This window comes from Megalobrama amblycephala, linkage group LG4, assembly GCF_018812025.1.
Source record: "Megalobrama amblycephala isolate DHTTF-2021 linkage group LG4, ASM1881202v1, whole genome shotgun sequence".
In the NCBI taxonomy this organism is placed as follows: domain Eukaryota; kingdom Metazoa; phylum Chordata; class Actinopteri; order Cypriniformes; family Xenocyprididae; genus Megalobrama; species Megalobrama amblycephala.
The window spans coordinates 2,984,106-3,011,010 of record NC_063047.1 but is presented as its reverse complement, the minus strand read 5'-3'; the positions used below and the strand labels follow the sequence as shown (position 1 = coordinate 3,011,010).

The window sequence follows — 26,905 nt, the reverse complement described above, 5'->3', positions numbered from 1 at the left end:
TGGCGCAAAAAAAAAAAAAAATGAAAAAAAAAATAAATAAATAAAAAATAAAAGTTGCTGCAATCGAGGAAGCCACTGTGGCTTTTTTTTTTTTCTCCATCATAAATTAGTTTCTTCTCAGAGTGATAAGACGAAACGCTGTCACATTCTCTTGCGTTCGGATGCTGCTGTTTGGGAACACAATCGTGTGAGACGGACTTTGGGTCCGGCGTTTCAGAACCACCAAACCAACATTTGAGATGCTGTGATGCTGTGATTGGTCCGCTGGTTAGTCCAGTTATCCAATCACATCCTCTGCTGAGGCAAAGTCACATCACTTTTTTTTGTTGCACACCAAGTAGTTTATGTGCACGTCGTCTTATCGGATAAAATTTTATCCGCCTCAATTGAGCGCATGTGTTTTTTATGCAAATTTTTAGAATTTATGCTCATCTTGGCATTTCCATTCAGCGTTTTTTTATGCGATATCCCAAAAATACAGCTACTGATGTATTAAATTCATCATAAGTGACAGTAAAGACATTCACATTGTTACAAAAAAATAAAATGCATCATGGTTTCCATAAAAATATAAACTGTTTTCAATATTGATAATAATGAGAAATGTTTCTTGAGCATCAAATCAGCATATTAGAATGATTTCTGAAGGATCATGTGACACTGAAGACTGGAGTAATGATGCTGAATATTCAGATTTGATCACAGGGATAAATTACAGTTTACAATATATTCACATGGAAAACAGTTGTTTTAATTTCTAATAATATTTTAGAATATTACTGTTTTTACTGTATTCAAATAAATGTACAGTCTTCAAAAGCATTGTGATAAGCTCAGTCATAAGATGGCCGATGAAGTCAAGAGAAATGTTGATTATAATTTGCTTCAATTCACTATTTACATCATCCAAAAATGTACTATTTCACTGTTCTAATTTGATTACTTGAGCATATGCAAAACTCTCTTGAAATCAGCATCAGGATAATGTTGCTGTCTAGATTATGCATCTGCCTTCACAAAGTGTTTTCTAGGTAGACAACTGACTAGGTTTTGGAGCAGATCTGTAGTTCAGATCATTTATTTAAGGTCACATTTTGAGCATGTTTCTCGGATAAAAATAAATTTGTTGTCTCCCTGTAATCAACCAAAGAAAAAGCCACATTTTAGCATATCTAGAATCACGCTTGTAGACACAAGCTTTAAAATGGACTTCAAGCTAACAACTTTGAGGAACTTTGGTTTCCGTTGAATTTAAGTTCTTAAAGTGTTAGCAGTGGATAAGGGGTACTTTTAGGTACTTCATAAGGGTGCATGCAGTATTTTTTTCTTCTCTTGTTTAAGGCAAGAAACTATAAGCAAAACCATGTTCTTTTTGTCATGCATTGGTCAATTTTGAGATTTTGGGCTGTGTGGCTTTCATACCTTGTCCTCTTTCAGACTAGTGGAAAGAAAACATCCTAAATACACATTTGTGTTTATTTTATTGCATCTATTTGAGTCTGTAGATTTCAGTGTTGATATGACATGACCAGCCGAATACTACTGACTTTATCTCATTTTTTGGACATTTTTACTGGCTGACTGAGAATGGGACAATTCCACTGCATTTCGTGAATCTGTTCTTGATTTAAACTGGTTCATGTTTCACAGTCTCAGTTTCATTTCAGATCACAAAGCTTTGCCATTTTTACAAAAGTGCCAAAGTCCTGTCATTGTAATGTGTGTGTTTTTGTGGTTACTGTATGAGCAGTTCAAAGAGCAACAGTGTGGATCGTCTCTCCCAGAATGCTTTGCTGCAGTGGCGGTTCAGCCCTTTTTTTCTCACTGTGGCGTCTCATTGCTGATGCTAATGCTTATTCTGTGTTTAAAGGTGTTAGTTCACCCAAAAATTAAAATGCTTTCATCATTTCCTCACCTATGTCATTCCAAACCGGTAAGACTTCAAAACACAAATTAAGATATTTTAATGAAATCTGAGAGATTTCTGTCACTCCATTGATAGTCCACTCAACTACCACTTTGATGCTTCATAAAGAGATCGTAAAACTACTCCATATGAATTGAGCAGTTTATTTCGAATTTTCTGAAGAGACTCGATTGCTTTTATATGATTAACTGATTGAATTTAGGCTTTTATTCACATATAAACATTCATTAACGCAAACATCAGATATGGTAAACGGAAGCTTAAGCATGATTGATTGACGTGCAAGAACCATTGAGGCTCATTCTCGTGTTATGCAGCACGTTTGAGCTTCAGCAAGAACCATTGAGGCTCATTCTCGTGTTACGCAGCACGTTTGAGCTTCAGCAAGAACCAATGAGGTTCATTCTCGTGTTACGCAGCACGTTTGAACTTCAGCAAGAACCAATGAGGTTCGTTCTCGTGTTACGCAGCACGTTTGAGCTTCAGCAAGAACCAATGAGGTTCATTCTCATGTTACGCAGCACGTTTGAGCTTCAGCAAGAACCAATGAGGTTCATTCTCATGTTACGCAGCACGTTTGAGCTTCAGCAAGAACCAATGAGGTTCATTCTCATGTTACGCAGCACGTTTGAGCTTCAGCAAGAACCAATGAGGTTCATTCTCGTGTTACGCAGCACGTTTGAGCTTCAGCAAGAACCAATGAGGTTCGTTCTGGTGTTACGCAGCACGTTTGAGCTTCAGCAAGAACCAGTGAGGTTCGTTCTCGCGTTACGCAGTATGTTTGAGCTTCAGCAAGAACCAATGAGGTTCATTCTCATGTTACGCAGCACGTTTGAGCTTCAGCAAGAGCCAATGAGGTTCATTCTCATGTTACGCAGCACGTTTGAGCTTCAGCAAGAACCAATGAGGTTCATTCTGGTGTTACGCAGCACATTTGAGCTTCAGCAAGAACCAGTGAGGTTCGTTCTCGCGTTACGCAGTATGTTTGAGCTTCAGCAAGAACCAATGAGGTTCATTCTCATGTTACGCAGCACGTTTGAGCTTCAGCAAGAGCCAATGAGGTTCATTCTGGTGTTACGCAGCACGTTTGAACTTCCGCGAGAACCAATGAGGTTCATTCTCGTGTTACGCAGCACATTTGAACTTCAGCAAGAACCAATGAGGTTCATTCTCATGTTACGCAGCACATTTGAACTTCAGCAAGAACCAATGAGGTTCATTCTCATGTTACGCAGCACTTTTGAGCTTCAGCAAGAACCAATGAGGTTCATTCTCATGTTACGCAGTGTATGGTTGAGCTTCTGTTTATGTTCCCTGATTGATAATTATATTTGAACAAAAGTCTAAATTCAATCTGTTCATCATATAAAGCGATCAAGAAAATTTGGACTAAACCGCTCTATTCATATGGATTAGTTTTACGGTCTCTTTAGAAACTTTTTGAAGCATCAAACTGGTAGTTGCGTAGACTGTCACTGGAGGGACAGAAATCTTTCAGATTTCATTAAAATATTTTGATTTGTGTTTCGAAGATGAACGACATGAGGGTGAGAAAATGAGAATTTTCATGTTTGGGTGAACTAACCCTTTAATCTCTTGTTTTCAGCTTGGTTCTTGTTTTGCTTTTCTTTTGGCTTCTCATTCATTCTTGTCTGCCTACTTGTCTTTTTTTTCCCTCGTATCCTGTTTAAATTTCATAAAGACGCCCGCTTACATGCACCGCTTCCACGCCGCACCGCTGCACCGCCGAAACCTAGACGCTCCAAGAAAGGTGTGTGTCAGCGCTCGCTGTCTCCTCCTTCACCCCTCCCAGATTTCACCTGCATTTGGTTTGCTGAATTTCCTTGTTGTTTCTGAAACAACATTCTGCTTCTGCATCAAGAACTTTGACCAAAGGGGTATACGACGCAAGCATTAGATACTCTTAATGTCACTAGTTTTATTTTTAAACCACAGTCAGCATGAAATCAAAATGAACCTTTTAGTTATTTTCCAAACAAATAGTCATGGTTCAGTGCATGTTATCGTAATGAAAACAGTGCATCAAAATGCAATAACTTTTCTGCTGATATATGCAAGGCCATGCAAATGCTATGATGTGAATTCAGACTTCATTCAGAGACCAGGTCTGCATTTCCTAAGCTTCATAAGTCTAAGTAGATCATAGAAACCACTGGCACCAATGCTGTCTTTGATCTACTGAGGTTTACAATGCTTTTGGGAAATGCAGCCCAGTCAGTAATTGATTCTATCACGATAATTTGTGGTGAGCATCTATAATGTTTATTGCATTCCATTATAAGTGCTTCAGCTGTATGTGTATATATATATATATATATATATATATATATATATATATATATATATATATATATATAATATACTGTAATATAATGCCAAAAATGTTGTCAAGCTTACATGGGATAATTCCTTTAAACTAGTTCTTTCTCATTTTTGGACTCTCAACCCCCTTTGGTCAACTCACCATCTCTCACTGAAGTGTGTGTGTTTGTGGCTCATGAATGCTGCACTCATAATCTCAAAGCGCGGTGACTCATTTATTTTGGTTTTGTTTACTTTGATTAGTCTTTTTCCCCATGATTCCAAATGTCATTCAAGGTCAGGCAGCCAATCAGATTGTGTCTAACCCTTCCCTCCTCCCCCACTTCTGTCCTCCTCCAGTGGAGTCTGCTGCGGTGTGGGAGGACACGTCTGCTATAGACTCCTCCAGCCAAGGTTTGAAATCGTTCTGTCCCGTCCTGTTTCTCTCGCTCACTTCTTCATCATGTTTTCCTCCTCGGATGTTTTCCAGCCGCATGTGTGTGACAGTTTAATTGCTTATTAATGCGCTCTTGGATGATGCAGCGCTGCATGCTTTAACCATGGAGATCCATCCAACACTCTTCTAACCACTAATTATCTTTCAGTCTGTCGTTTGGCAGTTGTGCTTCTGTGCATCATGGCTGATTCCGTTCACTTTGTGACCTGCATGTGATTTCTGTCATAAGTGCCTTTTTCTTCTTTTCTGTCTTTTTTATTAGGCAGTGGATATCAGAAGTTTTGCAAGACTAGAAATATATATATATATATATATATATATATATATATATATATATATATATATATATATATATATATATATATATATATATATATATATATATATATATATATACACAAGTTTTCATATCAGTTGGAAGTTTATGGCATTATCAGAAATGCACTTTTTTAGTATTGTGCAATTTGGGCAGATTTTTGTAATTATACAGTGTAATACATATTTTAATCAAATAAGTTAAATGAAATTCTCAATCTGAGCAATCATGGCTATTAATTATAAAGTCAAATCAACAAAATATCAACATATTTACCATGTAAATAATGCTATATATATATATATATATATATATATATATATATAAATTAGTGCTGTCAAATCAATTAATCATGAATAATCACATCTAACACAAAAGTTTGTAATTATAAGTGCCGTCAAAGATTAATCATGATTAATTGCATCCAAAATAAAAGTTTGTTTATATAATGTGTTTGTACTGTGTATTTTTATTATGTATATATAAATACACATACATATATTTAAGAAATATTTACATGTATACATATATACAGTTTATATTATATACAAATATTTTGTATATAAATATATATTTTTACTAAATATATACATGCATATGTGTGCATTTATATATACATAATAAAAGTGCACAGCACACATGTAAACAACACAAACTTTTCACGATTGATCACGATTAATCATTTGATGATTTTATATATATATATATATATATATAGTATGTATTTATATGAATATTTACAAACTTTTATGTTAGATTCAATTATTCGCAGTTAATCATTATTTATATATATATATATATATATATATATATATATATATATATATATATATAATTCAGAAAACAAAAAAGAAAAGAAAAATAGCAGTAAATGCACATAATGCAATAAACATACAAGTTCAACTGTGAAAGATCAACTGTGTTAGAAAAGTCAACTGTGATAGATTCACTTATGAACTTGGGCTTCATTTCCCAGAAGCATCATAAGCCTAAGTGGATTCTGCTTAATTATCTGATCCTTAATTTCCCAATCTTTGAAAACACTCATTGAGATGTGACTTGTTTGACTCGCAGACCTGAGCCGCTCCGCCGCCCCGATGGGAAGCTCGAGACCCCGCAGGATGGTGGCCATCTTTGATTATGACCCGAGAGAAAGCTCCCCTAATGCAGACATAGAGGTGACGTCATTACTATTTCTTATATTAGTAAAAATAGTCTGCTCTGACTAAAGTGAGTCTAATGTTCAGTCATTTCTCAACAACTCCAGGCTGAGCTGACCTTCAGTGCGGGCGATATCATCTATGTGTTCGGTGACATGGACGATGATGGCTTCTACTATGTGAGTTTCTTCTCCATCAGTGTTTTTGTTCTCTGTCTTTCTAGTATATTCATAACATCGCCCCCGGCATCACATTTGCTGAATGAAATCCAATACTTGTTTCTTACTAATTTTAGGATGCTGATTCTAAAAATAGTGGCTGTTTTGCTCTAGCACTTTCTCACAAAATATGATTATGATACATTTCATAGCATTTTTGCTTTCAACAGCCATTTGTAAAGTGAAGAAGTCTCACATTATCCCTTAATCAGCAGGAAAACTGCCACAAAGACAGATTTCTATCTTCCTCTGAACCAGCTTACAGTTATCTGTTCAATTTCACATTTATGGCCTTTTTTTCACATGAGTTCAAGGTCATAATTTTAGCCAGTGACAGAAGAAAATGCAAACATGACCAGATGTTTTCTTACTACATCCAAACAGCAACAAATTTTGTGGAAAAAAAGCTGGTTACACTTTATTTTGATGATACTCTTTTGTCATTCTGTTGACTATAAGTAACGTTGCACCTACATGTCAATGAACTAATACTCATATGTTTATGTAAAGTTCTTTGACGTTAAAATTGAGTATTTTAACATATTTTTCCACTAGTTTAAGTTTATGAAAATGTAAAAATATGTTTTACTCTTTAACTGCAAGAAAATAAAAGCAAAAAATGTCTACATTCCAATTTTTAGGTTGAAATATTTTAAAAATGAGCTTTCAGTAAGATTTTGCTATTTGAGTAATCTGAACCATTTATTTCCATATTTTCATACATTTTATGAAGTAGACATCCAGTATGAAGTAGTCTGGCAGTATTTGATTTGAATTCAACCTCTAATAAACACATAATTAGAACGTGTGTTTTTGTGACATATCAGGACACAAATGTGTATAATGACATGGGTATTACAAGGAGAGGTGACTTATGAGGACATTACACCATGTCCCCATTTTTCAAAAGGCTTATAAATCATACAGAATGAGTTTTTTTGAGAAAGTAAAAGTGTGCACAGTTTCCTGTGATGGTTAGGTTTAGGTGTAGGGCAATAGAAAATATGGTTTGTACAGTGTAAAAACCATTACGCCTATGGAATAAGCAAGTCTTCAATGTAAGTCTATGTGTGTGTGAGTGGCAGTTCAAATTCTAAACTATGAACATTGTCAAAGTAAGTCTATGAGATTTTTTGCCCACTTTTTCGTTTGCTGTGCAAACATCATTGGTCACAGCACACCTCTCCTCAATAACCTGGCCGATTTGACATCTCATTCATGGGTCTACGACAAACGGTTGGGATGAGTTACGCACCGAAATTTTGTGTGGAATAATAATAATAATAATAAGTATGCAAGAGAACAATAGTGATGCTTTGCCATTAGTTCATTTCATACATACAGTCTTTACTGGTAAATTACCTTTAAGAGATCATGTGTGAACAGGACCGTTTCAAAAATACTGGTAAATTGGTTCTGTCAGTTTACCAGGGGTGCATTTCCCGTACAACAACGTCATACAAAGTCGCTGCTTCACTACCATAGTACAATGCATTGTTGAGCAAATCAACTAGTTAGTCACAACTGTTTCCCGAAACCGTATTGTCGCAAACCTGTTGTTCAGCCACGTTTGTTAAGGATGTCACGCAGGTGGTGGAGTATTAACTTCTTTAAAGTTTGAGATCGAATTAATGCTAGATTTATGCTATAAATTATGGATATGGCTTCTGAGGACTACTTTTAGTTATTTTGCTTTATTTCCAGATTCAATCATAGGCTCGTTCTTACGCACATGTGCACTCTTCAAAAATGGTGCTTAAAATCTCAACAAGCTAAAATATGTAAAGTACATTTGTATATATTCGATCTAACCACACAAGTTTGCGATGTAGTTTGCAAATGTTTGTTTGAGCGATGGTTTTGGGAAACACCAAATCATTGAACTATGTTAGCAATGTTAGTTGGCTAACGATGCTTTAGGGAAACACACCCTAGTAAGAGGTTTGAGTGCATACGGGGTCTGAATGCGCTGATGTAAGATGTTTGCTTTGGGCCAATCATTATGCTCTGTCGGAGCGGTTTACATTAAGTTCTGCTGCTTTTAATTGTTTTCTTTTATGTAAATGCACTAGATGGACGTCTGACCGTTGCACCGCGTCTCACACTCGAGACCCTGCCTTCTTGTGCATTCGTCAGTGCTGCATGATGAGTGTTTGTTGGTGTTTTCAGGGGGACCTCAATGGACACAAAGGCCTCGCGCCTTCCAACTTCCTGCAAGCTTTTCCGGAGACGGAAGAGGACTCCGGACGCACGGAGCACACAGTGACAGAGAGCCGCAGGGATTCACAGGTGTGTGATTATTGCATGCATTACCGTTAATCATCGCATGTGTTTTCCATTCTGTTCTGTCCATCACCGTTAACTGTTTCATTGATCAACAGCGTTAGTTTCTCCAGCTGTCTTTTGTTCTGCATGTCGTCTTATGTGTGTTTTATCTCTTTGTGTTTTATTTTTGCATGGTTTTCAGAAGCACAGGAGAGGTGTTCACTTTAAACAGTGACCGTAAGTCTTTCATAGATCTGAAACCCTCTTTCCTAAATACTGCTCTAAAACAGACACCAGAGTCTGAAGATGAATTATACAATCCATCCCCAAAGGTTTATGGGTTAGTTCAACCAAACAAATGACACTTCATCATTTACTCATCCTCCTTTTTATCCCAAACCTGTATGAGTGACTCTCTTCTTTGGAACACAAAAGAAGTTTAACAGTGTTTTTCAAGTTGTCTAGCTCAGAAAAACAAAAACAAAAATATTATAATGTTTGTAGTGATCAAATATTGTATAATCTAGAATTTTTGCATTGGGGAAAAAACTGCACATCATTCCAAACTCTCTTCCTTTAGTTTGTTTAAGCAGTTTTGTTATGTGCTTTTGTCACAAAAATAATTTATTAATTTTAGTATTTGTTAACAATAGTAACCCTGATTTGGACTCCGACATTCTTCAAAATATCCTTTGTGTTCTACAGAAGAAAGTGTCTGAAAGATGATGAGGTTTTTCATTTTTTTAGCTGTACTAGCCTCATGTTCATGTCTTGACTCTTCCTGTCATGGTCCCTCCCCTCTCACCATGAGTTTGTTTTGTGCTTTAAGCTGAAGCATTTTTAAGATCATGTCAGATGTCTGTCGGATCTGCCGTTTCTGTTTCTCACAATAACTCATGTAGGCAATGATTTTACATCAAAGCTCTTTTAAGGACTTGTTTAATAAGATACTACCAGAAAAAGTTTTCACATTTTCATTATACGTACATTTAAAACATTTTATTTTATTTTATTTTATTTTATTTTATTTAATTTTGTACAACTCTTATGTAATTGGTAGAAAGTTAATCCTTTCAGCTATCTTAAGGACTTACCCAAAAAATGTTTTATCATAGGTACATTTAAACACTATTTTGTTTTTTATTTTATTTTATTTTATTTTATTTTATTTTATTTTATTTTATTTTATTTTATTTTATTTTATGTTGTGTAATTGGTAGAAAGTTAGCTCTTTTAAGGACTTTTTTTAAAGATTAAAGATCTTACCAGAAAAAGTTTTCAAATTTTCATCATACGTACATTTAATTATTATTTTATTTTATTTTATTTTATTTTATTTTATTTTATTTTATTTATCTTTTTATTATCTTTATTTTATTTTATTTTATTTTATTTTATTTTATTTTATTTTATGGAACTCTTCTGTAATTGTGACAGTGGGGGCGCCGTTTTGTTTAGGTGCACAGTGCGTTCTACGTCGATGACGTCAAATGCTTGCACTCACTGCTCTACTGACACTGTCATATTGGTATTTTTAGCTCAACACAACTCAGAATATAATATACAATGCCACATTGTGCAGCTTTTGGTTGTAATTTTCAGTCGGAGGGCAACAAGAGAAGCGATGTACACTACCGGTCAAAAGTTTGGAAACATTACTATTCTTAATGTTTTTGAAGTCTCTTATGCTCATTAAGGCTGCATTTATTTCATAATAAATACAGAAAAAACTATAATATTGTGAAATATTATTACAATTTAAAATTATGGTTTTCCATTTTAATATACTTTAAAATAAAATTTATTCCTGTGATCAAAGCTGAATTTTCAGCATCATTACTCCAGTCTTCAGTGTCACATGATCCTTCAGAAATCATTCTAATATGATGATTTGATGATTAATGTTGGAAACAGTTGTGCTGCTTAATATTATTTTATAACCTGTGATACTTTTTCAGGATTCTTTGATGAATAAAAAGTTAAAAAATATCCGCATTTATTTAAAATAGAAATCTTTTGTAACAATATACACTACCGTTCAAGTTTGGGGTCAGTAATTTTTTTTCTTTCTTTTTTTTGAAAGAAATTAATACTTTTATTCAGCATAGATGTGTTAAATTGATAAAAAGTGATAGTAAAGATTTATATTGTTAGTAAAGATTTATATTTTGAATAAATGCTGTTCTTTTTAACCTTTTATTCATCAAAGAATCCTGAAAAAAGTATCACAGGTTCCAAATTGATAATAAATCATCATATTAGAATGATTTCTGAAGGATCATGTGACACTGAAGACTGGAGTAATGATGCTGAAAATTCAGCTTTGATCACCTGAATAAATTACATTTTAAAGTATATTAAAATAGAAAACCATAATTTTAAATTGGAATAATATTTCACAATATTATTGTTTTTTCTGTATTTATTATTAAATAAATGCAGCTTTAATGAGCATAAGAGACTTTGTTCAAAAACATTAAAAATAGTAATGTGTCCAAACCTTTGACTGGTAGTGTAAGTCTTCACTGCTTTACTAGTGATAAGAAGAAAAAAGAATGAAGAATGTGGACGAATAAAACTTCCTAAAGATCCACGTCTTTGTTCTCTTCACTTTGAGGCTTTCAGTAGACCACAGCTGAAAGAGCTTACAGATGGCGATGGATATAAGTGTGTGCTTTGTCGTGTCGTGGAGCCTGACGAAGGCAAGCCTATAACACATCTCGATTGAGACAGACTGCCTCAAAGCTCGTGTGTGCCGTGATGCACGAGATATCTGTGATCGCATAAACAGTAGCATCTTCTCAGCACGTTTAACTGTGTGTAATGCATTCAGGTGACATATCAGATGATTTTACACGTCAATCATACAACAGTAGTTCGAAATAGCCACAGAGACATTGTTATCATCCTCACTAATTTTGCATTTTGCATTCATTTATCTAATTGAGAAGGCTGATCGGGTTTTAAAAGGAACCCCGCGGATATTAAGGTCTGTATGCGTTACTAGATTACCGTTGCACCAAAACATACAGATGAAAAGTCTCAAAGGCATCAGGGCTGAAGTGGAGAGAACAAAGGCACAGTTAGGAAGTTTTATGCGTCCACATTCTTCACAACTTCCTCTTATTGCTAGTAAAGCAGACTTGCATTGCTTCTCTTGTCAAATATGTCATGGATTTTTAAAATAACTTAAATCTTTCATGGGTTTTCTGCTACATATTTCAGTAAGAGACATAAGTTACGTTATATTAAGCCATACAAGTCTTAACACCAGGGGTTCCCTTTAAGGACGCTTAATAAGATCTTGCCAGAAAATGTTTTCAAATTATTTTATTTTATTTTATTTTATTTATTTTTTTTTTTTTTTTTTTTTATTTTTTATTTTATTTTATTTTATTTTATTTTATTTATTTTTTATTTTTTTATTTTATTTTATTTTATTTTATTTTATTTTATTTTATTTTATTTTATTTTATTTTATTTTATTTTATTTTATTTTATTTTATTTTATTTTATTTTATTTTATTTTATTTTATTTTATTTTATTTTATTTTATTTTATTTTATTTTATTTTATTTTATTTTATTTTATTTTATTTTATTTTATTTTATTTTATTTTATTTTATTTTATTTTATTTTATTTTATTTTATTTTATTTTATTTTATTTTATTTTTATTTTATTTTATTTTATTTTATTTTATTTTATTTTATTTTATTTTATTTTATTTTATTTTATTTTATTTTATTTTATTTTATTTTATTTTATTTTATTTTTTTTTTTTATTTTATTTTATTTTATTTTATTTTATTTTATTTTATTTTATTTTATTTTATTTTATTTTATTTTATTTTATTTTATTTTATTTTATTTTATTTTATTTTATTTTATTTTATTTTATTTTATTTTATTTTATTTTATTTTATTCAACTCTTATGTAATTGGCTTTGTCTTTCGTCTGCCAGGTGAGCCAGACAGAATCTTCCGAGCATCTCGATCCCGTGAGCTCCTCTCAGCCAGAACCGGATCCACCAGCTCAGCCGGAACCGAACCCTGAGCCGGACCCCGAGCAGAAACCGACCCAGAGCTCCTCTCCACCGGCGACCCCTCCGTTCCCCGACGCCTCTCTGCCCGAGAAAAAGAAGAAAGGTTTCTTCTCCAAGGGCAGGAAGCTCTTCAGAAAGCTGGGCTCCAGCAAGAAGGAGTAGCGCAGCGAGCTGTGAGCGGGAAGGATCTGCAGATTGCACTTTTTCTCATGTGTCGTGTCAGTTTGAGTGTATCTGGTGTGATTGAACAATAGGAGAATCGTTCTCTAATTTTTCGCCATGATGCAAATTTACCAGCGCTTTCGCTTGTCAGACTGTTTCTTCTTTTTGAAAAGCAAATAATTGCAATACTCATGTGAATAAGGGAGTTTCACCAGTTGAACCCATTAAAGCTGTGACTAGAACTCGCCAACTTTAATAACAGCATCTAGACATGAAATATCAATCAAGCATCATCCACTGAAAGGCAAAGCACACTTATGAGGAGAAATGAAGTGATGTTTATTCCAAGAATTCTGGAAAATAGAATAGTCACTACAGAAATATTTTGCACTACAAGTAGGGTCCAAGACTGCAGAACTGTGTCCCTTTATCTGTTTTGTGTTGATGATGTTAAGACTAGAAGATGTGGCGTTGATACTAACCGGTTATTTAAACCAGTAAGTGATTCTGACTCCATTCAAATCTTTGCATATTATTCCAGTTATTTTTACTGGAGAAAATATGATCACCGATGAGGCTGAAAGCTTCACTTATGTTTGATAGTATATCACACTTGCTGTTGAATCCATTGCAGTTTCAGATTATTATTATTCTACTGAGAATATTTTATTATATTCTACACACTTCTGTGCTATTTTCTATGGAAGCTCGTTTCTGCTACCAAATAAAAAATAAACGTAATTGTGACTTTTTATCTCACAATTCTGACTGTTTCTCAGAATTGTAAGTTATAAAGTCAGAATTGTAAGTTATAAAGTCAAAATTGTGAGTTATAAAGTCAAAATTGCATCTAATAAATCAGAATTGCGTCTTAAAATCAGAATTGTGTTATAAAGTCAGAATTTCGTCTCATAAAGTCAGAATTGTGAGTTATAAAGTCAGAATTTCAAGATAAATTCAGAATACATCTTATAAAGTCAGAATTGTGAGTTATAAAGTCAAAATTGTAAGTTATAAAGTCAGAATTTCAAGATAAATTCAGAATTACATTTTATAAAGTCAGAATTGTGAGTTATAAAGTCAAAATTGTAAGTTATAAAGTCAGAATTTCAAGATAAATTCAGAATTACATCTTATAAAGTCAGAATTGTGAGTTATAAAGTCAAAATTGTAAGTTATAAAGTCAGAATTTCAAGATAAATTCAGAATTACATCTTATAAAGTCAGAATTGCGAGATATAAAATCAGAATTTCAAGATAAAGTCAGAATTGCGTCTTATAACGTCAGAATTGTGAGTTATAAAGTCAGAATTACATCTTATAAAGTCAGAATTGTGTTATAAAGTCAGAATTTTGTCTCATAAAGTCAGAATTGTGTGATATAAAGTCAGAATTGCATCTTATAAAGTTAGAATTACTTCTTATAAAGTCAGAATTATGAGTTATAAAGTCAGAATTGTAAGTTATAAAGTCAGAATTGTAAGTTATAAAGTCAGAATTTCAAGATAAATTCAGAATTACATCTTATAAAGTCAGAATTGCGAGATATAAAATCAGAATTTCAAGATAAAGTCAGAATTGCGTCTTATAACGTCAGAATTGTGAGTTATAAAGTCAGAATTATGTCTTATAAAGTCAGAATTACATCTTATAAAGTCAGAATTGTGTTATAAAGTCAGAATTGTGAGTTATAAAGTCAAAATTGTAAGTTATAAAGTCAGAATTTCAAGATAAATTCAGAATTACATCTTATAAAGTCAGAATTGCGAGATATAAAATCAGAATTTCAAGATAAAGTCAGAATTGCGTCTTATAACGTCAGAATTGTGAGTTATAAAGTCAGAATTATGTCTTATAAAGTCAGAATTACATCTTATAAAGTCAGAATTGTGTTATAAAGTCAGAATTGTGAGTTATAAAGTCAAAATTGTAAGTTATAAAGTCAGAATTTCAAGATAAATTCAGAATTACATCTTATAAAGTCAGAATTGTGTTATAAAGTCAGAATTGTGAGTTATAAAGTCAAAATTGTAAGTTATAAAATCAGAATTTCAAGATAAAGTCAGAATTGCGTCTTATAACGTCAGAATTGTGAGTTATAAAGTCAGAATTATGTCTTATAAAGTCAGAATTACATCTTATAAAGTCAGAATTGTGTTATAAAGTCAGAATTTTGTCTCATAAAGTCAGAATTGTGTGATATAAAGTCAGAATTGCATCTTATAAAGTTAGAATTACTTCTTATAAAGTCAGAATTATGAGTTATAAAGTCAGAATTGTAAGTTATAAAGTCAGAATTTCAAGATAAATTCAGAATTACATCTTATAAAGTCAGAATTGTGAGTTATAAAGTCAAAATTGTAAGTTATAAAGTCAGAATTTCAAGATAAATTCAGAATTACATCTTATAAAGTCAGAATTGCCAGATATAAAATCAGAATTTCAAGATAAAGTCAGAATTGCGTCTTATAACGTCAGAATTGTGAGTTATAAAGTCAGAATTATGTCTTATAAAGTCAGAATTACATCTTATAAAGTCAGAATTGTGTTATAAAGTCAGAATTTTGTCTCATAAAGTCAGAATTGTGTGATATAAAGTCAGAATTGCATCTTATAAAGTCAGAATTACGAGATATAAAATCAGAATTTCAAGATAAAGTCAGAATTGTGTGATATAAAGTCAGAATTGCATCTTATAAAGTTATAATTGCATCTTATAAAGTCAGAATTGTGTCTTATAAAGTCAGAATTTCAAGATAAATTCAGAATTACATTTTATAAAGTCAGAATTGCGAGATATAAAATCAGAATTTCAAGATAAAGTCAGAATTGTGTGATATAAAGTCAAAATTGCATCTTATAAAGTCAGAATTTCATCTCAAAATAAGTCAGAATTGCAAGATATAAAGTCAGAATTGCGAGTTTATATCTTGCAATTCTGACTTTGAGACAAAATTCTGACTTTATATCACATAATTCTGACTTTATATCACACAATTCTGACTTTATAAGACGAAATTCTGACTTTATATCACAATTGCGAGAAAAAAAATCTAAATTGTGAGATAAAAAGTCGCAATTACCTTTTTATTTTTTATTTCATGGCGGAAACAAGCTTCCATAACTTTCTGTTTCAATGTTCAAATGACCTTTTCATTGAGTGGAAATCAATGAAAATTTCATTATGCGCTATCATTAAAAACCTTCATTAGCTCAAACTATAAAAACAACATTATTATCAGCTTGAACTTTATGATTTATGTTATTTGCATGCTCAAACGGCATTTTAAACCACATTATTTTGATCCGTCTCTGCTTCTGATGCTGTACAGGTTTTATTGATCATAATGAACTCTCTGTATTTTAGTTCAGCTTCGCCTTTTCTCAAACTCACCGACATGGAACTCAAATAACAGTAATAATTCATTCACTGATGTCTGATATGGTATAAACGTGTGTGTGTGTGTGTGAGACAGAAACGTTGGCTTCTTTCTGCATGAGCTCTGTCTTAACTTTTTCTCGCTGTAATTATTTTGTTCCTCTTTTCTTTTCCTCCGTTTTAGGAGCGTTGTAAAGTCACGGCATGTGAGCATAACACCACACACACACTCTCTCTTGACTTTATATTACAATGTAACATGCTAGTGAAGTTTGTTTGAAATGCTAGCATTTGTTTTTATGTAACTGTCTTGTGGTCTTACAGGGCTCGTGTGAAATCATTTCTCAGGTCGAACTGCTCATCAGTTTTGCGTCTTAAGTCAGCTCGTGCTCATCTTAGGCGAGACTGTCCAAACCACACAGTTGATCTTCTTGCCAAAAACCACAGCAACTAACAACCAATCACAGAACGCCAGCCGTTTAGAGGGGCGGAGCTAGAGGCGAAACGACCTCACAGACAGGAAGTAGGTGAAGGTTTCAAACATTCTCAATGCTCGCACCAAATACACTGCAAAATATTTGTCTCGTTTTCCTGTACAAATATCGAAACGTACTTTAATCGAGATATAGTTACTGGAGAAGAAAAATGACTGAAGATGTTAAATCTTGTTTTCTAAAAATGTATTAAAATGAAGCAAAATAATCTTGTTTTCCCTTATTTTTCGTACCGCATTGACAGAGATTTTACATTTATTGGAAAACTAGTCTTAGTATTTGAAGCCGTTTAGCTTAAGAAAGTGTATCTTAAATATTTGTACTGGAAAACAAGACAAAAACACTTTTGCAGTGTAGGCAGAAAGCATTGTTTTTAGCATTACTTCATGCTACTTTGATTGTACTGAATTATTATAATGCATTAAACAAGCATCTTATGGGTAGTGATGCACTGTACAGCCCCTTGATATAAACTTTAGTCAGGTGACTTTCCCCTCGCTGCACTATACTCCAGACGCATGCTGTGATTCCTGCCACGGCGACGCTGAGGAACGCACAGATCTTAACGTAATCGTTGCTACTGCAAGTAGGCGTATCCTAGGCCATAATAAAACTAGCCTTATAAGACCTCGTTTAGTCTTAACTTCAAGTTTACTACAGCTGTGTTTGTAATGACTGCATGCATGATGGTTTTCCATCTATACTCGGCCTTATTTATTCTATTTATGTGTCGTAGTAGTTGCACGTACCTTGCGTTCGTTCGTTTTGCAGTACGCGGAGGAGGCCACGTTTGCAAAAACATCCAGACGTTCTTAAATCAAGATGCAATTACTTAAGAAGCAAAATGACTGAAGATATTAAGTCTTGTCAAAATTGATTAGCCAATAAGAGCAGAAAAATAAAGAGAAAACAAGATTTTGATACATTTTTCAAGTCATTTTGCTTCTCAAGTAAATGCATCTTGATTTAAAAATGTTTATTTGCGCTGAAAAGCAAGATTTTTTGTTGCAGTGCAGTGTTGAGGTCGGTGTGTTTTTGTGATTTGAGGTATGATATTTTCATACACTGAGAAAGAGACTCTATTCTAGTTCTTTAGCAGGAGGAGGGGGTTTTTTGTACATTTTTCTAATGCGTTTTTTTTTTTTTTTTTTTGGAAACTCAACTGTAAATATTGCTTCTTTTGGTAAAGTATTTTTTGAGTTTCTTTTGTGCATGCCGAAACAATGTTTTTGGACAGTCACATGGGCATCTTGCTTTATGGGACGTCGTAGTGATTTACTTGAATGACTTGTTGCAATATGGACTTTTTACAGAAATAAAGTATATTTTCACATAAAAATGAGTTTCTGTTGTGAATGATGGACTCAGAAGACGAAAGCGTGTTTTGTTTATTAGTTTCTGCTTTATTGAAGTTTGCATTTGAACAACAAGACACATCTTTTCAATGATTTTGCAGCAACAGCGTTCAGAGAAAGCTCACTTCAGTTTCTGTAAGCGCACCACCGCCTCACGTGGACGTGTTTTGACACTATGAGACGAGTGCGGCTTTACGAAACAAAGTGACTTCCTCTTTTGTCTTTCCCATCGTTGTGCATCGAGCGCCGTGAAGTTTCCCAGCAGCCAACAGTACACTCATCCATAAAGTAGGAAACACTACACTGTGGCGAGGGGTTTAGTAGTGCTTTCTACTTTATGGATGACTGCACTGTACTTCCCAGTGTCCAGGTGTCCACGTCTCCTCTGGAGGTCGTGATGAACACTTGAGATCTCAAGCTCCTCCTTCACACACACACACACACACACACACACACACACACTTGTGCACAGCCTGTGAACCCCACCCAAACTTTACGCAAACTTTAAACTGGGAAATTAAGTTTGATTGAATGCTATTTGAACATATGACATGCAAAATTAAACAGTTGAACCAAATTATGTTGGTGCACAAAGTGCAAACTTACAACAAATATACTGCAACCAACATTTTGTTGAACTGCGTTAAAGTTTATACACGATTACATCAACTGTTGAAAACAGGTAGATTGAAATAAACATTTTTAGAATGCGTCATTGATAAAAGCTAGCCGTCACAAAACCAAATGTCTTCCTTCACATCACATGGCAGCCATTTTGTTCAACATGAGTAAGCTTTTTCCTTCAAAACAAGGCGTTTTCTTACAGATAATATTTAAAATGCACACTTTTGCTGATGTTTTACCTATTTAAAAAAAAAAAAAAATGCAATGATAGAAAAAAAAGTTTTCTCTTTTTTCGTGCTTTTAACATTTTAGCTCAACAGGAAAAAATTTTTAAAAACATAATTCAATTCAGTTCATTATTAATATCAAAATACAACTCACTATTTGTTGCATTCCAAAAATTGAACATTAAAGTTAAAAATGGGAAAATGCATTAATACATAAAGTTATGCATCATGTTATACAGTCATGAAGAAACAAAAAAGTCCAAATGTAAAAAATTAAATCGCTTCATATTTACTAATATAGCCGTGAGCATACGTTACCCATCAGAACTTTTTTGGCTCCGTTACATCCGTAGATCAGTAGTCATATTTGCCATGCTCTTCTCCAGCGGTCTTACCGGCGTCTTTTAGCGTCTTCCTCTCCAGCCCAAGTAGAAATGGGCCTAAAACAGGAGAAGTGCTCGTATTTAACCTCGCTGCCAACCCACGTGGTGCTCAACCACACAGGAAGAGGCATAACAGTCAGTGCCTCACGCTCCTCTGTCATTCGCTGGTTCTTGCCCACCGATATGCTAATGTCCACACATATTCACGTCTGAAGATATACACCGATTGTGAATGCAGTGTTAATTTAACAGGTGCCCTTTTGGGGAGACACAATTTTGTTCTGAAAACACATTTAGTGTTCTCAGTTCAGGTTAATGCCAGTTTGTACGATTAAATAGTAAAACACTTGTTTTCAATCATGCCTGTTACACCAATATGCTACTTTTTCCTCTATTCAAGGATGCAATCAAATTTCAAAATTGGTGTGTCAAAGGATAAAATGGTTGAAATGAACATTTACATGTCATAGATAAGAGTTTTTTTTCAGTCAGCGTTCACCCTTATCTTGCTTTCTGTTCTCCTGAGCTCTTTCAGTTTGTTCTCCCGTTGCTTAACAGTTGCAACACGAGAGGAAATGCCAAAGAGTGTCTCTTAAATCCCCATCAGAGGGAAGTGAATTATCAGACAGTGGGAGAAATGATGCCAGGACTTTATAAAACTTTGTGTCTCACCGACCGAGGTTGAAAAATGCATCTGAATTCACGCAATTTGGTCTAAAATGAAGTTAGATGTTGACTAAAAGAGCAGAAATGAAGATGTGATCTGATCAGGCACAGGAAGGACCCGTAGAGCAACTCACGCGTGTTATTTCCTGTGTGCAACACCTGCAAAAGACGTGCATGCATGCCTTCTTGACTACTGACAGCACAAATGTTGCTTAAAGCCTGTTATTTATTTGACAAAAGCATCTTCTAATGCTGTGACGATTGCATGCAGGGAAGCAGAGATCAAGATCAGTCGATTAATGAGAATTTATATTTAGATGAATCATGTGTCCGAATGATTTTTAAGCCAGATCTTTGGAGCGCTGTGGTTTTAAGAGGGTCTTTTAGCGGTTATTGTCATGCACACGAGGTTTAAAGTGGCATTAAAACCACAGCGTTCTTCTCTTTCTGCTTTATATGTGAGCAAGGACATCAGAAGTTTCCTTCTCATTTATAGTTGCTTCGGTTTGAAGGCCTGAACATTTATTTTCATACAGGGAACACCAGCCCAGGTTTCAATTCCCCACCTCACTTTATCAGACCAGCCTTTCAAAGTCTGTTTTCAGCCATGACAACCTGACACAGCGAGACGGTGTGTGGAGAGCCGAGCTGGGGATTTTTTTAAGTGTGTGTGTGTGTGTGTGTGTGCTTGAGGTCAGAGCCGCATGGTTTTTGAACAATTATAAAAAGCCGAGTGGAAAAAGGTGTGGTGAGATAGATGTGATCTGAAGTTGACTCGCGTCTCGTTTGGTTTCGCTATGACACATTTACCCGCCCGTTTCAATGCCTTTGTCCCTTCAAAAAAGGGATTTTTTAGCATTAAAAATAAATGTTAAATATTTAATAGATATAAATGCTATTTTAAAATGAGACGTTTTGTTATATTAAAGATATTTTTATGTAAAAAGTGAATATTAAGCAAAAGGCCTAAGTGTGTTTTAATACATCTAAACTATTTTTTGTACGTTTTTATGAATACAGACCACATGCTTTTAACCACGTTGAATTGAGCTTAATGATGATGCTATTGTCTTCTCTGTAAAGCTGTGGAGTTTGCTTCATAATTAACAAACTTTGCAACATTCACACAGTTAAAGAATTGAATCGGCATTGAATCAAACTGAGCTGAATAATGACACTCGTGTGTTTTCAGAGCTGCTTTACAGCTGAAACTGCATTTGATTCATAATGGAAGAATTTTGCACACATTAATACTGTTGAATCTGCTTTGAAACAGTCTGTAGTGTATAAAAGTGCTGTAGAAATAAATGTGACTTGACTAGTTTGAGGGTTCTACAAACAATCCTGGACGTAAAAATAAAAACAAGTCAAAATTAGATGACATTTCCTGTGTTAGGTGCTTGCCAAAGTGTTTCAGAAGTTTCCGAGTGCTTTATAATGAAAGCAATGTTTGGTGTTTGCCAAGATGTTGCTTTCTGATGAAAGTCCCATGGTGCATCCCAATTCAAGTACTGTTTTGTAGTATAAATAGTGCAAGTGTTGTGTTCACACTGAAAATTGTAAAAAGAAATAGTGGACTTTAAATACCCAGATGATGCACTTAATTAACTGAGAAAACGAGTGGACACTTCATGCACTCTCTTTAATTATGTAACTGAGGGGGAGGGGCGATCAGATAAAACTAAGGGGCCATTTACACAACAGTTTTCAAATAAAAAAAATAAAACTTGTGATGTGTTTTGGCCGTTCATTTGCACGACAACAGCGTTTTGGGTGCCTGAAAACACAAACTTTCTAAATGCAAGTTTTTTGAAAACGGTCTCCGTGTAAAAAACGCGAATCTGTGGAAACGACGACGCCGTGCAAAGTCCCTTTAAAGGAAAGCCCTGGTATTAAGACTCGCATGGCTTAATATAACGTAAATGATGTCTCTTACTGAAATATGCAGTATGAAAGACGCTATTTAAAAAAATCCATGACATATTTGGACACCATTTTGTTTGGGTGCACAGTACGTTCTCTGTCGATGACGTCGAATGGTTGCACTCAGTGAGCTGCTGACGCTGCCCTGTTGTTATTTTTACCGCAACACAACACTGAGTATAATATACAATGCCAATTTTCAGTCGATGAGCCTTTACTAGCGATAAGAATGAGCATATAAGTGCATCTCCTATCACTTTGAATGGGGAAACATCAAATTCTCCAAAGCTGTTCGCCAAGCTTTCCATTAAATTTCATATTTGAAATCACCAATGAAATCTGACAACTGCCTCATACTTTTTGTTTCTAAACGCTTGAATCATGACAAAAAATTGTATTTTTCAGGCTGGATCAACCTAATGCACAGTCTGAAGTGCGCATCGGACTGTTTCTATAAGAACCGGAGCTCTGCAGTGACGTGATGACTTTACCAATCGGTGATTGGCTCTTTTATTTTGAAGGCGGGACTTATTCCACCATATTGCACGTCGCAATTTCTCCCATTCAAAACAATACGAGTGACGTGTCTTGTGTTAGTCTTTGGTATTACATGCTCAGTCTATACACTCTAAAAAATACTGGGTTGAAAATGGACAAACCCAGCAATTGGGTTGTTTTAACTCAGCGGTTGGGTTAAATGTTTGCCCAACCTGCTGGGTAGTTTTATTTAACTCAACTATTGTTTAAAAATGACTGTATTGCTTAATTAAAATGAACCCAAAGTATGTTGGAAATGAACATTTATTAATGTTCAATGAATAATTATTAAACAATAATCATTTATTGAATTGCTTATTAATACATTTATATTAATAAACTATTAAACAATTAAATTTATATTAATAAAATATTAAAGCTTATTAATAAACATTCACCTTTTGTCTATTATTGTTGCCTCTAATTGCATCTGGTTTTTAATTTCCCAACTATTTTGGGTTCATTTTAAGCTAGCCATATAGCAATTTTTAAACAATAGTTGGTTTAAATAAAACTACCCAGCAGGTTGGGCAAACATTTAACCCAACCGCTGGGTTAAAACAACCCAATCGCTGGGTTTGTCCATTTTCAACCCAACTTGGGTTGTTTTTAACCCAGCATTTTTTAGAGTGTAGTATTTAATCGCCATCTAATGTCCTGCCAGCAGAATACAGCGTTTTTTCGTGTTTTCGTGGATCTGTGTAAATCGTTTTGATAATGGTGACTCTCCATTTTAAGCATATTGTTGTTGTGTAAACGTCCCCTAAAATAACCTTTTAAAATTCACACACTAGTGAATAGTGCATCATTTGGGACACAACCAGGGCCTAAAATTAACACTCACCAAGTGCCAAATGTGAGTATATGAAACCGTGTCAGTCGCCAGATGGCTGGTAACATTTTTTTCATGAATTCTAATATGAGAACATGAAAGTGAACAAACATGAACGACGCTCGGGACAGATGACGGTCAGTGCTGCATCATCACGAAAATCTCTGAAGTACTAAGTTGAGCTCTCTTTCATGCCTTCTTGCGCTTGAACGGACAAATTCACAAAATTATGTAAAAAATGCTTGTCGGCGAGTATCCTAGTAAACATAGTGAGTTATGTCTTCAGCTGAGAAAGAAAACACATGATCTGTGCGTGCATTCCCTCTTAAAGTGACAGCGTCCTAATAATCTTGCTGCTGTCTGCGTTTCAATGTTAACCAAACAAGACAGAGAAAAAAATCCCTCACTGCTCTTTTAAAAGGATGAAGACTATGCAGTGTTATTTATTTGACTGGCCTACTTTATTACATTTCTGTACCTGAAAACTACTGTTAGACCTGCATGAAAAGCATTGCTTATTTCATTTGCATCTTTGTTATATTATTATTTTTTTGTGCTATTGCTTGTAATTTAGTTGGTTGTTCTTATTTTATTACTGACTGTTTACTTGTCTTTAAAAATATAGGCTATTAAAATTATATTAGTAGATTTAGCCATGGCATTGGCATTGAAATAGAGACTCTGTTTTTGTTTCATGGCTGGTAAAAAATAGTTTTGGCCAGTAAATTTTCTTAAGTCACCACCAGCCATTGGCAGGCGTGACAAAACTGTCTCCTTCAGTGTGCGTCTGTGAGATTATGGTCCAGCAGGTGAAAATGGTGCATCTGATCACATGATGTGAGGAATCACTCGACACACTCGCAGGATGATCAGTGCCCATGCTCGACATGCCAAACATCACCAATTAACACTTTGCAAATGGAAATTTAACTAGTAACCAGAAATTTGTGTGATTTGACAAAATTGAAACTCAAAAGTAAAACTCAAAAAAGCAGATGAAAAAAAGAAGAAAAAATATGAGATTATTTAGTGTAATGTCAAATATAAAAAGGTTTATATGCAATATAAAAGGAGTCAGGAAATCTCATATTTCCCGCCACACACCGTCAGTCATTCAGAGAATCATCAGGTTTGCTGTTTACTTGAAAGATTGTTCTCTTTTTCCACTCATACAAAGAAGAGAAAGAGGAAAACATGCTAACCAATCGAGAGGAGAGTGAGAGTTTGTCTGGTGCCACTTTCTCATGGTCTCTGAAGTCTAACTGTGTCACCGACGGTGCGTTCGATGCTCTTTTACTCTTCCTGATGTCTGCTGCATCATTATGAGGGTCTGTAGAGACGGTCAGCAGTTTGTGTTTAAATTGACCCTTTAAAGTGACATTTTCAATATTAAATTGAAACTCTATAGTTATTTAATTCATTAGTGCCAATCCTAACAAAGAAAACCTATGAAACTATTTTCAACTCTGGTTGAAACTCTGGTTTACCACTGGATAAAATCTTTTTTTTTTTTTCCTTGAACATCTATTTTTGCTCTAAAATACATCAAATTATTGGAGAAAAATGAGTTGCATGTTGTTTTTAATGAATCAGCCTCAGTGTGTGTGTGTGTGTGTGTGTGTGTGTGTGTGTGTGCATGTGTGAATGAAACTCTCGCATTACACATTGCATTATAACTAAGAGTTTACTTAACTTTGAGGAAAAGTTCTCCCACAAATAATCCTCCTGTCATAATTTACTCTCCCTCATGTTTTTGTGGAACACAGAAGAAGATATTTAAGAATGTATGAGTGTTTTTTTTTATTTCACCCCAGTGCTCTTCAAAATATCCTCTTTTGTGTCACACAGAAGATGGAGTTTCCTTCAAAATGCAAGAATAACTTTGATATTGTTAGTAATATTTCAACTGGACTGAAGCAGCTTATTTTTTTTTTTTTTAAATCACGAGTATTAAATATGATCATCAGGCTTTTGAGGAAGGTATATTTCTTCATCTCTCAATCATCATTTATTGCATTATATGTTTTAAAACTACAGAGATTTGATCATAAAACTAAGCGTTTAAATATAATCTTACTAAGACATTGTTGGCAGATATTTATATGCATATTAGTATAGATATAGTGTTATAAAGATCTCAGTGGTTTACATTACAAGCATCAGAAATTCATCGATCTGGATCAAATTGCCTATTTTTGCTCAGTTTGAGCCTCTGAATATTCGCATTATTTCATTATATATGCCATTAAAGCCTGATGGATCAAATGATAGTAAAAAAAAATAAATAAATGTATTAAAAATACTTTTTATCATTAATCTGCATATCAGTTTAAAAAAAAACTATATTGGTAGATATTGATGCGCTTGCATTCACATACTTGTATATTTATGGCCTTATGGTCAGGAAATCCCTAAAAATCATTATTGATTTATTGCAACATTGCCTGTCAAACCAAAAAAGTCAAAACAAAAATTATTCAGACATTTTTGATATATTTTTACTAGTGGGTGCAGGACACTATAGTTCACTGATGTAAGTGAGGATAGCAAAATAAAGTAAACTGTGACATGTTAGTGGACTATCAGTAAAATTGATAAAAAATTTGGGACCAAAAATGATTCAGACACTTTGACCTGAACATGTTTTGCTTAAGTGTTATCTGACATAATTAAGATTAATTTTAATCTGACACAGTTTAACTCTGAGATCTTGTCATATTTTATTACCATTTATTTAAACTATAGTGAATAAACTGTATTAATGAATGAAATGTTTAAGGTGTCCGAATACATTTTGGTTTGACTGTATATGTATATATATATATATACACACACACACACATTTATTGTAAAGAAAGAAGCACAAACACTTGGTTTGAAATGTTCATGATATATCTACTGAAGCCAGTGTTGTGTTTGTTTGTGTTTAACTCCAGCTGTGGTCACTCATGTAACAGGTTAACATATGTACCATATGAGCAGGAAGTGACCTGTTCTTGTCCTGAAAGCTGATTGGCTGCTGGCGAGGCTGTTCTGTCTGGACTGATAGACATTATCTTGTTTGGCAACAGCTTCCCCTCCCCTTCTCTCCTCCTTTGTGTCTTTCTTTCCGTCTGTTTTAAATGTCCCTCAAGATCCACCGCTGACCAGTGTTTTGCAAATGATGGCGTCACCGTTTGTTACTTCCTCTGGTTTTAAAACATGAGCCTGAGCTGTGCGTGAGAATGAAAGAGAGGATTTCTAAGAGCATAACACTTGTTAACTTGATTCACAACTGCTTTACATAAGATATCATTTGCAAAATAATACCTTTTGCTGTTACTTTACTAAGTGATCAGACGCACCATTTTCACCAGCTGGACCAGAAAACAGGCGAGAAAAATCTTACAGACGGCAAAAAATGGAAGTTACGCTCGTCTTTTCTTCCCTATTGTGCCGTATATCTGAGTGCAACGCTTCTGAAACAAGAACAAATGTAGGGCGGGGCTTGATTTTGTCCGTGGGTAATTGATTGGACGGTTGTGGTTTGCTATTGGTGGATCTCATGTGATTGACAGGTTGCCCCTCCCTCATCATCAGAGAAGAGAAGAGATGCTGCATGAGGGAGGGGAAG

General features: G+C 34.2%; 1 protein-coding gene across 5 annotated transcripts in view; it reads left to right on the top strand.

The window, feature by feature from the left end:
* Positions 1-18,084, top strand: part of LOC125266295 (peripheral-type benzodiazepine receptor-associated protein 1) — a 130,342-nt gene extending 112,258 nt beyond the window's left edge. For 3 of the 5 annotated variants that reach the window (XM_048186820.1, XM_048186819.1, XM_048186818.1), the window contains 7 exons: positions 3,630-3,698; positions 4,610-4,663; positions 6,097-6,200; positions 6,290-6,361; positions 8,570-8,689; positions 12,630-12,883; positions 16,436-18,084. In XM_048186820.1, the coding sequence (XP_048042777.1) occupies positions 3,630-3,698; positions 4,610-4,663; positions 6,097-6,200; positions 6,290-6,361; positions 8,570-8,689; positions 12,630-12,872 (662 nt within the window). In that variant the 3' untranslated portion in view covers positions 12,873-12,883; positions 16,436-18,084. Of the gene's footprint in view, positions 1-3,629; positions 3,699-4,609; positions 4,664-6,096; positions 6,201-6,289; positions 6,362-8,569; positions 8,690-8,867; positions 8,903-12,629; positions 12,884-16,435 lie in introns of those variants that run through there. The other 2 variants (XM_048186821.1, XM_048186822.1) reach the window with 2 other exon arrangements.
* Positions 18,085-26,905: the final 8,821 nt, after the last annotated feature.